At 42.0% G+C, this 18,203-nt stretch overlaps 1 protein-coding gene across 1 annotated transcript in view; it reads right to left on the minus strand.

Annotated features, from left to right (window-relative positions):
• lca5 (lebercilin LCA5) overlaps positions 1 to 18,203 on the minus strand; it is an 82,834-nt gene that overhangs the window by 37,622 nt on the left and 27,009 nt on the right. Inside the window, exon 3 of the mRNA XM_052024450.1 lies at positions 10,391 to 10,914. Coding sequence (XP_051880410.1) covers positions 10,391 to 10,914 — 524 coding nt within the window. The remainder of the gene's footprint in view (positions 1 to 10,390; positions 10,915 to 18,203) is intronic.

Below are 18,203 nucleotides of genomic sequence, written 5' to 3' on the forward strand. Positions count from 1 at the left end.
CAAAGCTAGGTTGAGTGTGACTTGGAAGGGAGCCCAGAGGAGGAGGTGGTGATCCCACTTACCTTGGTGGTATATTTTGCAGGTTTGGAAACTTTTGTCAAAAAAGCCTTGGCAAGAGCTGCAGTTCACCCTTGTAAACAGCACACAATACAGCCACAGTGCACAGACAGTAAGGATGATAAATGTCAGGGGAAGATGGTTAAACAGTCTTTTTAGGAGATGGTCTTTGTCTGGCACTTTTATGATATGAACGTTACTTACTACTTGTCTGCCCAACCCTGAATGTCAGCCAAGTCTTCATGCATGTTAGCACAGATTGCTTTATTATCTTAGGAGTTGCAAATGGAACTGAACAATGTGCAATCATCAGTGAATATCCCCATACCTGAAGTGATGGTCTGAGAGTCACTGATGATGCCACTGGTAATTGGGGACAGAGTGCTGCTTTGTGGATCTCCTGCAGTAACATCCTGGGCAATTTTTTGTGGTAGATTTCAGGTCTATAGGTACACTGGAACAGCTCAACTGGAGGCATAGTTGTATCTTCAGAACTAAAGGTGAGATATTGTCAGGGCTGACAGTATTCGTGTATTCACTGTGTTCAGCCATTTCTGAATAAAAAGTGCAGCAAACTGAATTGGCTGAAGGCAACCAGCTATGATGGTGAAGAATTTGAGGAAACCGAGATAAATTACACAGTAACATTTGTGGCTGAAGATGGCTACTAATACTTTAGCCTTATCCTTTGCATGCACTGGACTCCGCTATCATTGAGGATGGGAATCCAGTAATACAAGCGATTTTCTCTTCTGATTAGGTAGTTTGTGTACCATGATTATGGTCGGATCTGATGGATTGCAGACCTTGCATCTGATCTGTTGGTTATGGGATGCCTTAAATCAATCAATAGCATTCTGGACCCAGGATTTAGTGTGCATTGTAGTCCTATACTACTTTTTCACAGTTGGGATCTCCTGTTTAGGTAGGTCTGATCCTGCTTCTCCCATGCTCTTCTACCCTCCTTGTTCAAGTAGGCAAGGTCCCTTGGTTGAAAGGTATCAGGAGACTGAGTAATACGCTGGATCAGGAAACCTCCTGGATAGCTGGCTAGATCTGTTTAAGATGGCAACACCGCATAATATGACAAATCAATCCTTGGGATGAAGACAAAATACAGTGGTTGAATTTAATGGAATTTAGAAGTTATGGTGATATTAATCTGAGCTGTGAAGATAATTAGAGTACCCAATACAGAGAATTACTTGTGTCAACTGGGGAGTCTTGGATAAACAATTACACTTATTAGACTTGGCCCTTTCAACAATTGGTTAGAAAATGATCCTACATGCAAGAGGTTGTAAGTGTTCACAGCTCTGCTCAAAATGGCAGCTCATACAAAGGTCAATTTTTAACTGCAACTAGATTTGTGTTAACAGACTTTGTTGTTAAGGGAAACGGAGAAAAGGCAAGCATTAAAAATTAGATCACAGTCCAACCTTGATGCCACTGAATGGCTTGAGTGATTAAATATTCTACTCCTGTCGTGTCTGTCTGGATTAAATGATGATGAACAAACATAATGCATCATGATGCATCTCTCTACACTCATGACTGTGCAGGGAGGCACAGCTCAAACACCATCTATAAATTCACCGATGACACATTGTTGTTGACAGAATCTCAGGTGGGGATGAGGTGGTGTACAGGAGTGAGGTAGATCAACTTGTTGAGTGGTGTCGCAACAACAACCTCGCACTCAACATCAGCAAGACCAAGGAATTGATGATGGACTTCAGGAAGGGGAGACTGGGAGAACACACACTAGTATTCATTGAGGGGTCAGTGATGCAAAGGATGAGCAGCTTCAAGTTCCTAGGCATCAACATCTCAGAGGGTCTATCTTGGGCCCAACACATTGATACAATCACAAAAAAGGCACGCTAGCAGCTCTACTGCATTAGGAGTTTGAGGAGATTTGGTATGTCACCAAAGACTTGCAAATTTCTAGATGTACAGTGGAGAGCCTTCTGACTGGTTGCATCACCACCTAGTATGGAGGCGCCAATGCACAGGATCGGAAGAGGCTACAGAGAGTCGTAGACTCAGCTAGCTCTATCATGGGCACAACCCTCCCCACCATCGAGGACATATTCAAGAGACGGTGCCTCAAGAAAGCAGCATCCATAACTAATGAGCCTCACCATCTGAACATGCCTTCTTCATGTTACTGCCATTGGAGAGGAGGTACAGGAGCCTGAAGGCCCACATTCAATGATTTAGGAACAGCTTCTTCCTCTCTGCCATCAGATTTCTGAACAGCCCATGAACACTACCTTGTTATTCCTCTTTTGCACTATTTACTTATTTTTCTATCTTATAGTAACTTTTATGTCTTGCACTGTACTGCTGCTGTAAAATAACAAATTTCATTACACGTGTCAGTGATAATAAACCTGATTCAGATAACCAGCTTCAAGACAAATTATTTAGTCCCACAGAACAGTGGATTTGTTAGTACATATGAAGATTACTTCAGATTCCATGTTATTGACACAATAGATACAGTAAAACTCCAATACGTGCTATCAGCTTGCTCAGAAATCCTGGTGGTTTGGCAGCTGGTTCACCGGTTGCCAATTCCTGCATTCTCTCTAACACATTGGGGCCCTGCTTCCTGCATTGTCTTGAAACTCTCCAATGTCCTGTTGCCCTCCCTCGCTTGAAACTTACCTGGTTCACTGGAAATTTAATTATACTCCTGAAATATGTAAATCTAAAAAGTGTATTTAAAGTGTGGAAGTGTGTTGGAATATTAAGTGGAATAACAGCTAATAGCCTGGAAAATCTGCCAGTCCAGCACCAAACTCCCGAATGTGCTTGATTAGCAGATTTCTACTGTACATGTAAGTGGCATAATTGCATTACTGAAGTTACTTCTTCCACAACATTATCTTATATAGTGTCACCATAACTTCTCTTCAAACAATGCAAATTCAAAAAAAACAACTGATCTTGAAAATCATTATGACAGAATGCAGATGAGGTACAGGGTCAGCCATGATCTTACCAGCAGGACAACTTGAGGGGCTACATGCCCCAATCCTTGTGTTTTTATGTTGTATGAACATATAGATATCCCTTGATTTACAAAGGGATTACATTCAGGGAAAGTATTTTGTTAAGCAAAACAATTCAGGGGTATCATATTAGTTTCAATGTAAAAATTCTAGTTGGATTCCAGAACTTAAAAATTTCAGTTTAAAACACTTCAAAGTGCATCCACACAACTATCTCAAATAAAAAAAATATTTCATTAATAACAAGATTACAATGATATACATAATGTGCACACCAAGTAAAACATACAAGATCAAGGGATACCTGTACATGCAAAAACAAAAGTTAGGAACAGGAGTAGGCCACTTGACCCCTCATGACTACTGCATCATTTAACATCTTGGCTGATCTGATTATAACCTCAACTCTGAATTCCTGTCACCCTATAGTAACTGTTCATCCCCTACATATCAAAGATCAATCTACATCTGTCCTAAAATCTTCAAAGCCTTTGCTTCCATCAACATTTGAGTTCCAAAGGTTCATTCTTCTCCAAGAAAAAGTGTGTCTCATTTCTATCTTAAATGAGCAGCCTCTTATCTTTAATCAGTAGCATTTAGTTCTAGATCTCAACTAGAGTTTAATTTGGATAAGCATTGAGTGTTGCATTTTGCGAAGACAAATGAGGGTAGGACTTTCATGGTGAATGGCAGGGCCCTGGGGAGTGCTGTAAAACAGAGGGACCCTGAAAGTAGAGTTGTAAAACATGGTTCCCTGAAAGTGGAGTTGCAGGTAGACAGGATGGTGAAGAAAGCTTGTGGCATGCTGGCCTTCACCAGTCAGGGATTGAGTATACAAGTTGGGATGTTATGTGGTAGCTGGAAAGAGTGCAGAGGAGATCTACGAGCATGTTGCTGGGACACAAGGGACTTAGTAATGGAAAGAGGTTGAGCAGGTTAGGACTTTATTCATTGGAGCGTCGGAGAATGAGGGGTAATTTATAGAGGTGTATAAAAATCATGAGGCAAAGATAGGGTGAATGCGCACAGTCTATTTGAACCACACCCAAATTGGTTTATATTTCTGCAAGCACCTTTCTTAATGGACTGGATCTTAATACTTAGCAAGTTTAACAAGCACTGATCATATTAAATGGAAAAAAAAATCATTTTTCAAGATCTGGGCATTGCTGGCAAGGCAATATTTATTAGACATCCCCAAATGATAATGAAAAGATAGTGGAAAGCCACTTTCTCGAGCAACTACGATCCTTTTGGTAAAGGAACTCCTAGAGTGTTGTTGATTAAGGAACTCCAGGACTGAAACTCACTGACAATGGAGGAATGATGATATATTTTCAAGTCTAAATGGTATGCAACTTGGAGGGGTAACCTGCTGGTGATGGTATGCTGCCCTCGTCCTTTATGGTGATAGAAGTCATAGGTTTGGGAAATGCTGTCAATGGATCAATAAGAATTTGCATTCTGTAGATGGCATAGACTGCAGTTAGTGTGTGCCAATGATGAAGGGAATGAATGAACGAACATAGGGCTGTGGATGGGATACAAATCAAGGAGGACATGGATGGTGTCAAGCTTCTTGACTATTAGAACTGCACTCACCAGACAAGCAGAGAATATTCCATCACACACCTATTTTGTAACTTGTAGATGGAGGAAAGGCTTTGAGGTATTAGGAGACAAGGCACTTGCTGTAGGCTACCCAGCCTCTGTGCTGTTCTTGTACGTCTGCTCCAGTTGAGCTTCTGGTTAATTATGATATTCCACTCAAGCAGTTGATGGGGGAGGACTCTGCAAACTAGCTGGTTAGACTCTCTCGTGCTTGAGATGTTCATTGCCTGGCACTTCTATGGTGTGAATGCTCCTTCTCATTTACAAGCCCATGACTCAATGTCTGAGTTTTATTGCATGCAGGTATGGACTGTTTCATTAGCTGAGGAATTGGAATTGCAATTGTCCAATCAATAGCAAACATCCCCACTTCTGATCTTATGTTAGAAGGAAGATCACCAATGAAGCAGTTGAATATGGTTGGGCCTCAGCTATGCCCTATTCCCCTATATTCCCCTAGGCATTTCTGTAGTGATGTTCAATGATTGACCACAATCATCTTTCTTTGTGCAAGGCTTAAGTCCAACCATTGGAGAGTTTTCCACTTGAGACCCATCGACTTCAGTTTAATCAGGGCTCCCTGATGCTGTATTCAGTCAAATGTTGTCTTGAAGTCATAGGAGTCACTCTCATTTCACCTCTGGAATTCTGCTCTTTGACTCAAGGTGTTTGGTTGAAGGCTGTGATGAGGTCTGGAGATGTGTTTAACTGGCAAACCCATAAATGAGCATCCATGGGCAGGTTATTGATTAGTAGGTGCCACTTGAAAACACTGCTGATAATACCTTGCATCACTCTGTGATGATTGAAAGTAGACTGATTGAACAGCAGTAAGACAGATTTTGTGAATAAGACTTAGCTGACCAATTTTCCAATTGTCAAGCAGATGCCAGAGTTACAGTATAGTTCTATACCATTCAGTAAGTAACTATACTGGAACAACTTGATTCGAGGTAGCTAGTCTTGAGCACAGTCCATCAATACTGTAGCCAGGAAGTTGCCTGGTCCCTTAGTTTTTACTGTATACGTGCACTCAGTTTAATATAAAGTGAAATGCGTGAATTGGCTGAAGTCCGGCTTCTGTGATGGTAGACTTGAATCTCGTTATCTAACTCTCCACCACTATTCACAACTGGATGAAGCAGAGCTTTGATCTGAACTTTTCATTGTAGAATTGCTTAGCCTTATCCTTGCATACTATTTTTGTTCCTTAGTACTCAAGCAGTCCTAGATTGCAGCTTTACTAGTTTGGCACCTCACTTTTAAGTATGCTTGTTGTTGTTCTCAGTATGCCCTTCTACACTCCTCATTGATCCAAGACTGATCCCCCAGCTTGACCTGTAACAATGGAGTGAGGGACATGCTGGGCCAAGAAGCTAAAGATTGTGGTGATATGTATTTCTGATGTTGCTGATGGTTCACAGTGTCTCATGAATGTTCGGTTTTGAGCTACCAGCTCTATTCCCATTCAGCACACAATAGGATGGAGGGCATCTTTGGTGTGGAACTTTGTCTTCACAAGTACAGTGCAGTGGTCACTTATAGCAAGGACAGATGCATCTGCCACAGATAGACTAGTAAAGAAGAGACCACACGTGTTGGTTCACTCACTGCACCCTACTTGTTGCAGATCTGCTGTCACAGGTAAGCATGAAAGATTTCCTCCCACGCTAACAATAGTGAACCAAATGGATTGACAATTCGGTAGTTTTCTGGTCATCGTTACTTAGATTAGTTCTTTTGACAAATTCAAGATTATCAACCGAAAAACTCCACAGCTGCCATGGTGGGATTGCTGTCTCCAGCCTCTGAGTTACTAGTGTGGTAACATAGCACTACCCCATAACCATATGAAAGAAGTGAAACTCTTTTTTTTATATCTCTTTGCTGGTGTTTGCTGTAAAGCGTTTCTGCCAGTTGAGATCAGTACTTGTTAGAAATGGATACCAATATAGATGAAATGAAGAAAACAGCTTGAAAATAAAAAAAACTGCAGATGCTGAAAAATTTTTTAAATGAAAAATGCTGGAAATATTCAGCAGATCATACAGCATCTATGAAAAGAGAACCAGAGTCAACATTTCACACCTGACACCCTTCATTGGCCTCATTTTAATAGTTCAGGAGACCATAGATTTGTAGATCAGAACGGGACTGGGACAGTGAATTAAAAAGTGGCAATAAACCAGGGTTATTCCTGCAAACTGAACGTAGGTGCTTCACAAAAGGAGAGAACACCAATGCAGTACATTAAATTGAAAGAAGTGCAAGTGAATCACTACTGGGAAAGACTGTTTGGGTCCCTGGATGATGGGAAGAAAAAGAGATGAAAGGATATGTGTTGGAAATCCTGTGGTTGCATGAGAAAGAACTATAAGATATGGTGGGGTTGGTGAAGTCTGTGGAAGAAAATAGGAGCAGCAGGCCTGCAGAAGTCATAGAACATAGAATAGTACAGCACAGGAACAGGCCCTTCAGCAAACAATGTTTGCACCGGCCATGATGCCAATTTAAACTAATCTCATCTGCCTGCACATGGTCTATGTCCCTCAATTCCTTACCAATTCATGTGTCTGTCTAAATGTCTCTTACAATAGCAATGCTTAAGCAGCATCTAGAAATCCCATGTAAGAGACCTCCACTGAAATAGTTTCACAACACAATTAATATCCTCTAATGAATGAAACTCTTAATTTAAAAGTTTTAAGATTGACAATATTTCTTTTCAAAGTAATACTCAAGAGTCAATGTATGTTAGATAGTACAAAGATTATTGGAAAAAGTTATTATATATTTATACTATTATTTTCCCCCACCCCCCCAAAGTACAGTAGAACTCCGATAATCCACTATCTGAACCATTCAGAAATCCTGATGGTTTGGCATCTGATTCACCAAGTGATGCTTACCTCATTCCCTTCCCACTTTTTGGGGCCTGGTTCCTGCACTTCCTCCCCACATTGCAGTCCTGGTTCCCACACTCCCTTCTGATTCACTGGGTCCTGCGTTCAACACCTTTCCACTCACTGGGGCCCTGGTTCCCAGGCTGCATTTCCAAACACCAGGGCCACGGTTCCTGCACTCCATTTCCACTCACCGGGTCACAAGTTCCTGAACTTCCTTTCCACTATCCAGGACCCTGGTTCCCACGCTCATTTTAAAAAACTTACCTGGTTCATTAGGAAATACATCATAATACTACGTAACATTTAAAACAAAAGTGAATTTAAAACAAAAATGATATGTGCCTACAGTGGCATGCAAAAGTTTGGGCACCCCTGGTCAAAATTTCTGTTACTGTGAATAGTTAAGTGAGTAGAAGATGAACCAATCTCCAAAAGTTAAAGATGAAACATTCTTTTCAACATTTTAAGATTAGTGTAATATTTTTGTTTTGTACAATTTTAGAGTGAGAAAAAAGGAGCACCATGCAAAAGTTTGGGCACCCCAAAGAGATTTGAGCTCTCAGATAACTTTTACCAAGGTCTCAGACCTTCATTAGCTTGTTAGGGCTATGGCTTATTCACAGTCATTGTTAGGAAAGGCCAAGTGATGCAAATTTTAAAGCTTTATAAATACCCTGACTCCTCAAACCTTGTCCCAACAATCAGCAGCCGTGGGCTCCTCTAAGCAGCTGCCTAGCACTCTGAAAATTAAAATAAATGATGCCCACAAAGCAGGAGAAGGCTATAAGAAGACAGCAAAGAATTTTCAGGTAGCCGTTTCCTCAGTTCGTAATGTAATTAAGAAATGGCGGTTAACAGGAACAGTGGAGGTCAAGTTGAGGTCTGGAAGACCAAGAAAACTTTCCGAGAGAACTGCTCGTAGGATCGCTAGAAAGGCAAATCAAAACCCCCATTTGACTGCAAAAGACCTTCAAGAAGATTTAGCAGACTCTGGAGTGGTGGTGCACTGTTCTACTGTGCAGCAACATCTGCACAAATATGACCTTCATGGAAGAGTCATCAGAAGAAAACCTTTCCTGCGTCCTCACCACAAAATTCAGCGTCAGAAGTTTGCAAAGGAACACCTAAACAAGACTGATGCATTTTGGAAACAAGTCCTGTGGACTGATGAAGTTAAAATAGAACTTTTTGGCCACAATGAGCAAAGGTATGTTTGGAGAAAAAAGGGTGCAGAATTTCATGAAAAGAACACCTCTCCAACTATTAAGCATGGGGGTGGATCGATCATGCTCTGGGTTTGTGTTGCAGCCCGTGGCACAGGAAACATTTCACTGGTATAGGGAAGAATGAATTCAATTAAATACCAGCAAATTCTGGAAGCAAACATCACACCATCTGTAAAAAAAGGTTGAAGATGAAAAGAGGATGGCTTCTACAACGGGATAACAATCCTAAACACACCTCAAAATCCACAATGGACTACCTCAAGAGGCACAAGCTGAAGGTTTTGCCATGGCCCTCACAGTCCCCCGACCTAAACATCATCAAAAATCTGTGGATAGACCTCAAAAGAGCAGTGCATGCAAGACAGCCCAAGAATCTCACAGAACTAGAAGCCTTTTGCAGGGAAGAATGGGTGAAAATCCCCCAAACAAGAACTGAAAGACTCTTAGCTGGCTACAGAAAGTGTTTACAAGCTGTGATACTTGCCAAAGGAGGTGTTACTAAGTACTGACCATGCAGAGTGCCCAAACTTTTGCTTCGGGCCCTTTTCCTTTTTTGTTATTTTGGAACTGTAAAAGATGGAAATAAACAAGTAATCTTGCTTAAGATATTAAAGAAATGTGTCATCTTTAACTTTATGCCTTTTGGAAATCAGGTCATCTTTTACTCACTTAGCTATTCACACTAACAGAAATTTTGACTAGGGGTGCCCAAACTTTTGCATGCCACTGTATCCTGGGCCCAACACATTGATGCAATCACAAAGGTGGCACATCAGCGGCTCTACTTCATTAGGAGATTTGGTGAGTCACCAAAGACTCTTGCAAATTTCTATAGATGTACGGTGGAAAGCATTCTGACTGGCTGCATCTCAGCCTGGTATGGAGGCTCCAATGCACAAGATCACAAGAGGCTGCAAAGGGTTGTAGACTCAGACAGCTCCATCACAGACACAAACCTTCACCACTATCAAGGACATCTTCAAGAAGTGGTGCCTCAAGGTGGCGGCATCCATCACCAAGGACCCTCACCATCCAAGACATGTCCTCTTCTCGTTACTAACATCAGGGAGGAGGTACAGGAGCCTGAAGACCCACACTCAACATTTCAGAAACAGCTTCTTCCCCTCTGCCATCATATTTCTGAATGGTCCATGAACCCATTCCATTTTCCTTTTTTGCCCTAATTATTTTGTAATTTATAGTAATTTTATGTCCTTGCACAGTACTGCTGCTGCAAAACGACTCATTTCACGTCATACAAGACAGTGATAATACACCTGATACTGAATTAAAAGTATGTTAGGATAGTATTAGAAATAATCATCCAATAGTCCAGAAAATCTGCCAGTCAAGCACCAAAGTCCTGGCATGCTGGATTATAAGATTTCGGTTTTAGATAGGCTTCTGGTTTGGCAACGACACTTAGCAGATCTAAATTTAAATTCCTTCAACAAACTAATAACCTAATATTATTGTGATAAATTCATTAATCAACAAAGAAATAGAATTCAGTTGAGAATGTGTAAAATGAGTAGACAAAGCTAAGAGAATGTTCTCATACAAGCATTACCTTAATTCTTTTTTCACTGCCTTCCATTTTGATTTCAGCTTTAGCAAGTTTCTGAGCCAATTCATCTCTCTCTATCAAATGTTTGTCCTCTGAAAGTTTCTTTAATTTCAGCAGAGAGTTTTTCGTTCGACGTAGTTCTTCTTCTGTGTCTTTCAATTGCTTCTCCATTACCCTCTCTTTTTCCTGCGATTTTCGAAGTCTTTCTCGAAGTATACGGATTTCATTGTTGTGTCGAGATATGAGCAATGAGATCTCATTTTCTGTATCCTCAAACTTATTAAGAGCTTTCTCTTGCCTGTACTGGAGACGCTTTAGTATTTTGTTTTCCTTTTGCAAATCCTCCAGTTTAACCTGTAACTCAGTAACCTCATTTCGGAGCTCATTAATTTTCAGGAGCCTGGCAGATAACATGCGTTTAGTCACCAAGTCTATGTCTTTATAAGCAGGCTCTTTGTTTAATCTCTGAGTCCGGGATCGACGACTCCCATGGTTAGCTGGTTGCTTGGCACCAGATTTCCCAACAGCTTTAAAGAACAATAAAACATATGGTTAAATTGACACTGGTTGAAGAATAAGATAAAAACCTCATTAAAGCAAAGACAGCTAAATACTGAAACATTCACACCAATTACCACAAAGAAACATATAGGAAGAATTATCCACATAGACTGAAACATTGCACAAAATTTAAAACTAACAAAGCCAAGCAAAAAAACTAGCACCAAATTGAAAAAAATTATTTGCATTAAGTATTTTTAGCTAAAAATTGTTAAAAATGAAAAATGAATCACAGTACTATTTGACATTTAGTCAATATTTTTATAAGTATGCAACTTATAAAAGTCCACATTGCATTCCTGTTGAAAAATGATGCAAGTACACAATAAACAAATGAGATTGAATTGTCACTGAAGATTCCTTTCTTGTCACTTACGAAATTATTTATCAGTCTTATTCTTACTGCAGTAGAATAAATGTATCACAAGTAAAAGAAAATGACAGAGCTCTTATCAAAAACGCTGAAGGTGCTGCAGCTCATTGCTGATGTGATGTTTATCCAGTGTTCACTGCAAGTACTCAGGAATGTGAGAAGACTTGAATAATTAACATACTGCATTTTAACAAGGAAATATATGCTCAATTGTAAACAATTTATACTGTGGTTTCAGTAAGACAAAATGTACTTACGTCAGTTACATCAAGCCTCCATTCAACATTGCTCCAATATTATACTGCATTTTTGCTAGGGGAGCTCTAACAGTTCTACGACAACAATCCTGTGATTCAGTCTTTCCGACATGCCAACAAGTAGTACACAAATGATATCAAATGTAAAGTGAAGGCATCACTACTAAAAATATTTCTTCAGCTTACTAGGCTGCAAGAGAGAAATTAAATCTAGACAAGAAACATATGGAACTCGAAAGCCAGCTAAATAAGCCAATTTTAGATCAGTTATAATGGAGGTGTCACAATTAACCCCAGCATTACTAGATTGGATGGGTATGAAATAAACAAAATTGAGGAACTAAAAAAACTAAAAATTTAACCGTTTGTTATTTATTAGTCTTTCTGACAAACTAGATGTATCAAAACTGCTCACAAACACAAAAATCTTTTGGTATGCAGAATTTACCTGCATATACAAAGAATGGGTACTCAGATCAGCTGGCAAAGGGCTACCGTGAAGCCAATCAAAGGGAGAAAAAAAGCAAATTGACCATACAAATTAAAGTACTTCTCCGTAAGGAAACAGGTAATTACAAACAAAATAAGCTTATATATTCAATCTCTGCAGCTTTCATAGCAGTACAAATAATTGTAAAATTCCTAGAATCCATACAAATTAACTGGCCAACTATTTCCAACAAAATTATACTTCAAAACAATGCTTTCCAAACATCTCCAGGATTGTTGCTTTGCTAATTAAGTATTTAAGCTACAATCCACAATTTAAACGGCTCTCTTTTCTGAGCTAATCATGCCTTCCCTCTTCTAGTGTCTCCTGATGCATTAATCAGATGAACAAAGAGCTAATTTATACTTTTCTAGTTTGCAGTTGTACTCTTTTCAGGTTTGACTTGCCCTCTTCTGCCAACAGCTTTTTTTCTCGGTTTTTACCTGTTTTATCATCTCCTCATGGAGGAATCATGAAGTGGGAAGAGTATAAGCTCTTGAACAAGGAAAAGATCTGTTGAGACAAGGGTTATAACCCTGGAGCAGCTGGGAATGGAATCCGAGGAATAAAAGGGATTAACTGGAGCAATACTATCTATTGTGACCATAATGGCAGCTCAGTTCTACATAAATCAAGTAAAGGTGCAAGTAAAAGTGAAAGTAAGGCTGAAGATGGAGTTTGTTACGACTAGGTCAATTAGAAAAAAAAATTAATAAAAAGGGAATAAATATATAAAGTATCTTTCATGATACAAAGATTTTCCAATGTACTTGAATACTTTTGAAATGCAGTTACTGTTGTATTGCAGGGAAACTTCAGATCCATTTTCTTAGGTTAAGAAACATAGAAAAACTACAGCACAATTCAGGCCCTTCGGCCCACAAAGCTGTGCCGAACATGTCCCTACCCTAGAAATTATTACGCTTACCCATAGCCCTCTATTTTACTCAGCTCCATGTACCTACCTAACAGTCTCTTGAAAGACCCTATCGTATCCGCCTCCACCACCGTTGCCAGCAGCCCATTCCACGCACTCACCACTCTCTGAGTAAAAAATTTACCCCCGACATTTCCTCTATATCTACCCCCCAGCACCTTAAACCTATGTCCTCTTGTGGCCACCATTTCAGCCCTGGGGAAAAGCCTCTGACTATCCACCCGATAAATACCTCTCATCATCTTATACACCTCTATCAGGTCCCCCCTCATCCTCCGTTGCTCCAAGGAGAAAAGGCCGAGTTCCCTCAACCTGCTTTCATAAGGCATGCTCCGCGTCCCAGGCAGCATCCTTGTAAATCTCCTCTGCACCCTCTCTATTGCTTCCACATCTTTCCTGTAGTGAGGCGACCAGAACTGAGCACAATACTCCAAGTGGGGTCTGACCAGGGACCTATGTAGCTGCAACAATACCTCTCGGCTCCTAAATTCAATTCCTCGATTGATGAAGGACAATACATCACATGCCTTCTTAACCACGGAGTCAACCTGCGCAGCCGCTTTGAGCGTCCTATGGACTCAGACCCCAAGATCCCTCTGATCCTCCACACTGCCAAGAGTCTTACCATTAATACTATATTCCGCCAACATATTTGACCTACCAAAATGAACCACTTCACACTTATCTGGGTTGAACTGCATCTGCCACTTCTCAGCCCAACTCTGCATCCTATCTATGTCCCTCTGTAACCTCTGACAGCCCTCTATACTATCCACAACACATCCAACCTTTGTATCATCCGCAAACTTACTAACCCACCCCTCCACTTCGTCATCCAGGTCATTTATAAAAGTCACAAATAGTAAGGGTCCCAGTACAGATCCCTGAGGTACACCACTGGTCACCAACTTCCACTCAGAATACGACCCTTCAACAACCACTCTTTGCCTTCTGTGGGCCAGCCAGTTCTGGATCCACACTGCAATGTCCCCTTGGATCCCATGTCTCCTCACCTTCTCCATAAGCCTCGCATGGGGTACCTTATCAAACACCTTGCTGAAATTCATATACACTACATCTACTGCTCTCCCTTCATCGATGTGCTTAGTCACATCCTCAAAAAATTCAATCAGGCTCATAAGATAGGACCTGCCCTTGACAAAGCCATGCTGACTATTCCTAATCATATTATATCTCTCCAAATGTTCATAAATCCTGCCTCTCAGGATCTTCTCCATCAGCTTACCAACCACTGAGGTAAAACTCATTGGTCTATAATTCCCTGGGCTATCCCTACTCCCCTTCTTGAATAAGGGAACGACATCCGCAATCCTCCAATCTTCCAGAACCTCTCCCGTCTCCATCGATGACGCAAAGATCATCGTCAGAGGCTCCGCAATCTCCTCCCACGCCTCCCACAGCAACCTGGGGTACATCTCATCCAGTCCCGGCGACTTATCTAACTTGATGCTTTCCAAAAGTTTCAGCACCACTTCTTTTCTAATATCTACATGCTCAAGCTTTTCAGGCCGCTGCAAGTCCCCACTACAATCCCCCAAATCTTTTTCCGTGGTGAATACTGACGTATTCATTAAGTTCCTCCGCTATTTCTTCCGGATCCATACACACTTTTCCACTGCTGCACTTGATAGGCCCTATCCTTTCACATCTCATCCTCTTACTCTTCACATACTTGTAGAACGCCTTGGGGTTTTCCTTAATCCTGCCCGCCAAGGCCTTCTCATGTCCCCTTCTGGCTCTCCTAATCTCTTTCTTAAGTTCCTTCCTTTTAGCCTTGTACTCCTCCAGATCTCTAACATTACCTAGCTCTCTGTACATTTTGTATGCTTTTCTTTTCCTTTTGACTAGATTTATTATAGCCTTCGTACACCACGGTTCCTGTATCCTATCATGACTCCCCTGTCTCATTGGAACATGTCTATGCAGTGCTCCACACAAATAGCCCCTGAATATTTAGCACATATCTTCCGTACTTTTCCCAGAGAACATCTGTTCCCAACTTAATCTTCCAATTTCCTGCCTGAGAGCCTCATAATTCCCTTTACTCCAAGTAAACACCTTTCTAGCCTGTCTGTTCCTATCCCTCTCCAGTGCTAACGTAAAGGAGATAGAATTATGATCACTATCACCAAAATGTTCACCCACTGAGAGATCTGACACCTGACCAGGTTCATTTCCCAATATCAAATCAAGCACAGCCTCTCCTCTTGTAGGTCTATCTACATACTGTGTCAAGAACCCTTCCTGAACACACCTAACAAACTCCACCCCATCTAAACCCCTCACTGCCTGGAGATGCTAATCGATGTTTGGGAAATTAAAATCCCCCATCACAACAACTCTGTTATTCTCACACTTTTCTAGCATCTGCTTCCCTATCTGCTCCTCAATAACCCTGTCACTATTGGGCGGCCTATAAAAAACACCCAGCAAAGTTATCAACCCCTTCCTGTTCCTAACCTCCACCCACAGAGACTCCATAGACAATCCCTCCACAAAGTCCACCTTTTCCGCAGCCGTGACACTATCTCTGATCAACAGTGCCACTCCCCCACCTCTCTTGCCTCCCTCCCTGTCCTTCCTGAAACATCTAAAACCCAGCACTTGAATCAACCATTCCAGCCCCAGAGCCATCCAAGTCTCCGTAATGGCCACCACATCATAGCTCCAAGTATTGATCCAAGCTCTAAGCTCATCCGCCTTGTTCACAACACTCCTTGCGTTAAAATAGACACATCTCAAGCCTATCTGAACACGTCCCTTCTCTATCACCTGACTATGGTACTTACTCCTAGCCTCCTCTATTTGAGAGCCAAACACCTCTTCCCCAGTCTCTCCAGTACGGATCCCACCCCCCAACAATTCTAGTTTAAACTCTCCCCAATAGCCTTAGCAAACCTCCTTGCCAGTATGTTGGTCCCCCTGGGATTCAAGTACAACCCGTCCTCTTTGAACAGGTCATACCTGTCCCAAAAGAGGCCCCAATGATCCAGAAAACTGAATCCCTGCTCCTTACTCCAATCCCTCAACCACGCATTTAACCTCCTCCTCATTCTGTTCCTATACCCACTGTCACTTAGCACAGGCAGTAATTCGGAAATTACTACCTTTGAGGTCCTGCTTCTCAACTTCCTTCCAAATTCTCTATAGTCTCTTTTCAGCACCTCATTCCTTTCCCTATCTATGTCGTTGGTTCCAATATGTACCACGACCTCTGGCTGTTCTCTCTCCCCCTTCAGGATATCTTGGACGCGATCCGAAACATCCCGGACCCTGGCACCTGGGAGGCAAACTACCTTCCGAGTTTCTTTCCTTGGTCAGAGGCCAAGGGATCCAGGGAAGCTTGGCTGTGTGGATTAGGAATTGGCTTGCCTGTAGAAAGCAGAGGGTTGTGGTGGAAGGAGTGCCCTCGGATTGGAGGGCAGTGACTAGTGGTGTCCCGCAGGGATCGGTTCTGGGACCTCTACTTTTTGTGATATTTATAGATGACTTAGATGAGGAGGTGGAAGGCTGGGTTAGTAAGTTTGCAGACGACACTAAGATCGGCGGTGTTGTGGATAGTGTGGAGGGCTGTCGGAGCTTAGAGGGATATTGATAGGATGCAGAGCTGGGCTGACAAGTGGCAGATGGAGTTCAATTCGGAGAAGTGTGAGGTGGTACACTTTGGAAGGACAAACTCCAGGGCAGAGTACAGGGTAAATGGCAAGGTACTTGGCAGTGTAGAGGAGCAGAGGGATCTGGGAGTTCATATTCACAGTTCACTGGAAGTTGCCTCACAGGTGGATAGAGCAGTTAAGAAGGCCTATGGGATGTTAGCTTTCATAAATCGTGGGATTGAGTTTAAGAGCCGCGAAGTGAATATGCAGCTTTACAGAACTCTAGTTAGACCACACTTAGAGTACTGTGTTCAGTTCTGGTCACCGCATTATGGGAAGGATGTGGAGGCGTTGGAGAGGGTGCAGAGGAGATTTACCAGGATGCTGCCTGGATTAGAGCATATGGAATATGAGGAGAGGCTTAAGGTGCTAGGGCTTTATTCACTGGAAAGGAGGAGGATGAGAGGAGACATGATAGAGGTATATAACATATTGAGAGGAATAGATAGAGTAGACAGCCAGCGCCTCCTTCTCAGGGCACCAATGCTCAAGACGAGAGGTCATGGCTTTAAGGTTATGGGTGGGAGGTTCAGGGCAGATGTCAGGGGGAGGTTTTTCACCCAGAGAGTGGTTGGTGAATGGAATGCACTGCCTGGGGTGGTAGTGGAGGCAGATACATTGGACAGGTTCAAGAGTTTGTTGGATAGGCATATAGAGGAATGTGAGATAGAGGGATATGCAGGAGGAAAGGGTTAGATAGTGTGAGGGTGGTTTGATGGACGGCACAACATGGTGGGCCAAAGGGCCTGTTTTGTGATGTATGGTTCTATGGTCCACAGAATCGCTTGTCTGCCCACCTAACTATGGAGTCCCCTATCACTAGTGCCGTCCTCACTCCTTCCCTACCCATCTGAGCCACAGGGCCGGGCTCTGTGCCAGAGACACTGCTACTGTTGTTTTCTCCAGGTAGGCTGTCTCCCGCAACAGTACTCAAGCAGGAGTACTTATTGTCAAGGGGTACAGCCATAGGGGTACTCTCTAGTACCTGACTCTTCCCCTTCCCCCTCCTTACTGTGACCCAATTGCCTGATTCCGATAGTCCTGGCGTGACCACCTGCCTATAACTCCTCTCTATCACCTCCTCACTCTCCCCGACCAGACGAAGGTCATCGAGCTGCACCTCCAGTTCCCTAACACAGTCCCTCAGGAGCTGCAGTTCGACACAGGTTCCTCACCATTTCATAAATTAATAGAAAAAAACTAATTAGCCTTATGACAATTCCTCTCCCATTTTAGTGTCTGCCCAACTCTAAGTCCAGAATTCGTCAAAATTTCACTCAGCTCAAATTTAATGAAACAAAAGTCATTCCCATTGTCTGCTGTTAGTTGCAACCTTAATCCATTGATAGCCTATGCAAGGTAGAACACGGTTTATTGCTTCACCACTTTCTTCCACCTTGAAATGTTGTTCTTTGCCCCTACTTCTTGGGGGCACTCCAAATGCTGAAACTGGATTCCATCAATCTGGGATTGTTTCTTCAAAGATCTTCTCATTCATCTTTTCACTCCACACACCACAAT

The sequence above is a fragment of the Pristis pectinata genome, chromosome 10, assembly GCF_009764475.1.
Source record: "Pristis pectinata isolate sPriPec2 chromosome 10, sPriPec2.1.pri, whole genome shotgun sequence".
NCBI classification, from domain to species: domain Eukaryota; kingdom Metazoa; phylum Chordata; class Chondrichthyes; order Rhinopristiformes; family Pristidae; genus Pristis; species Pristis pectinata.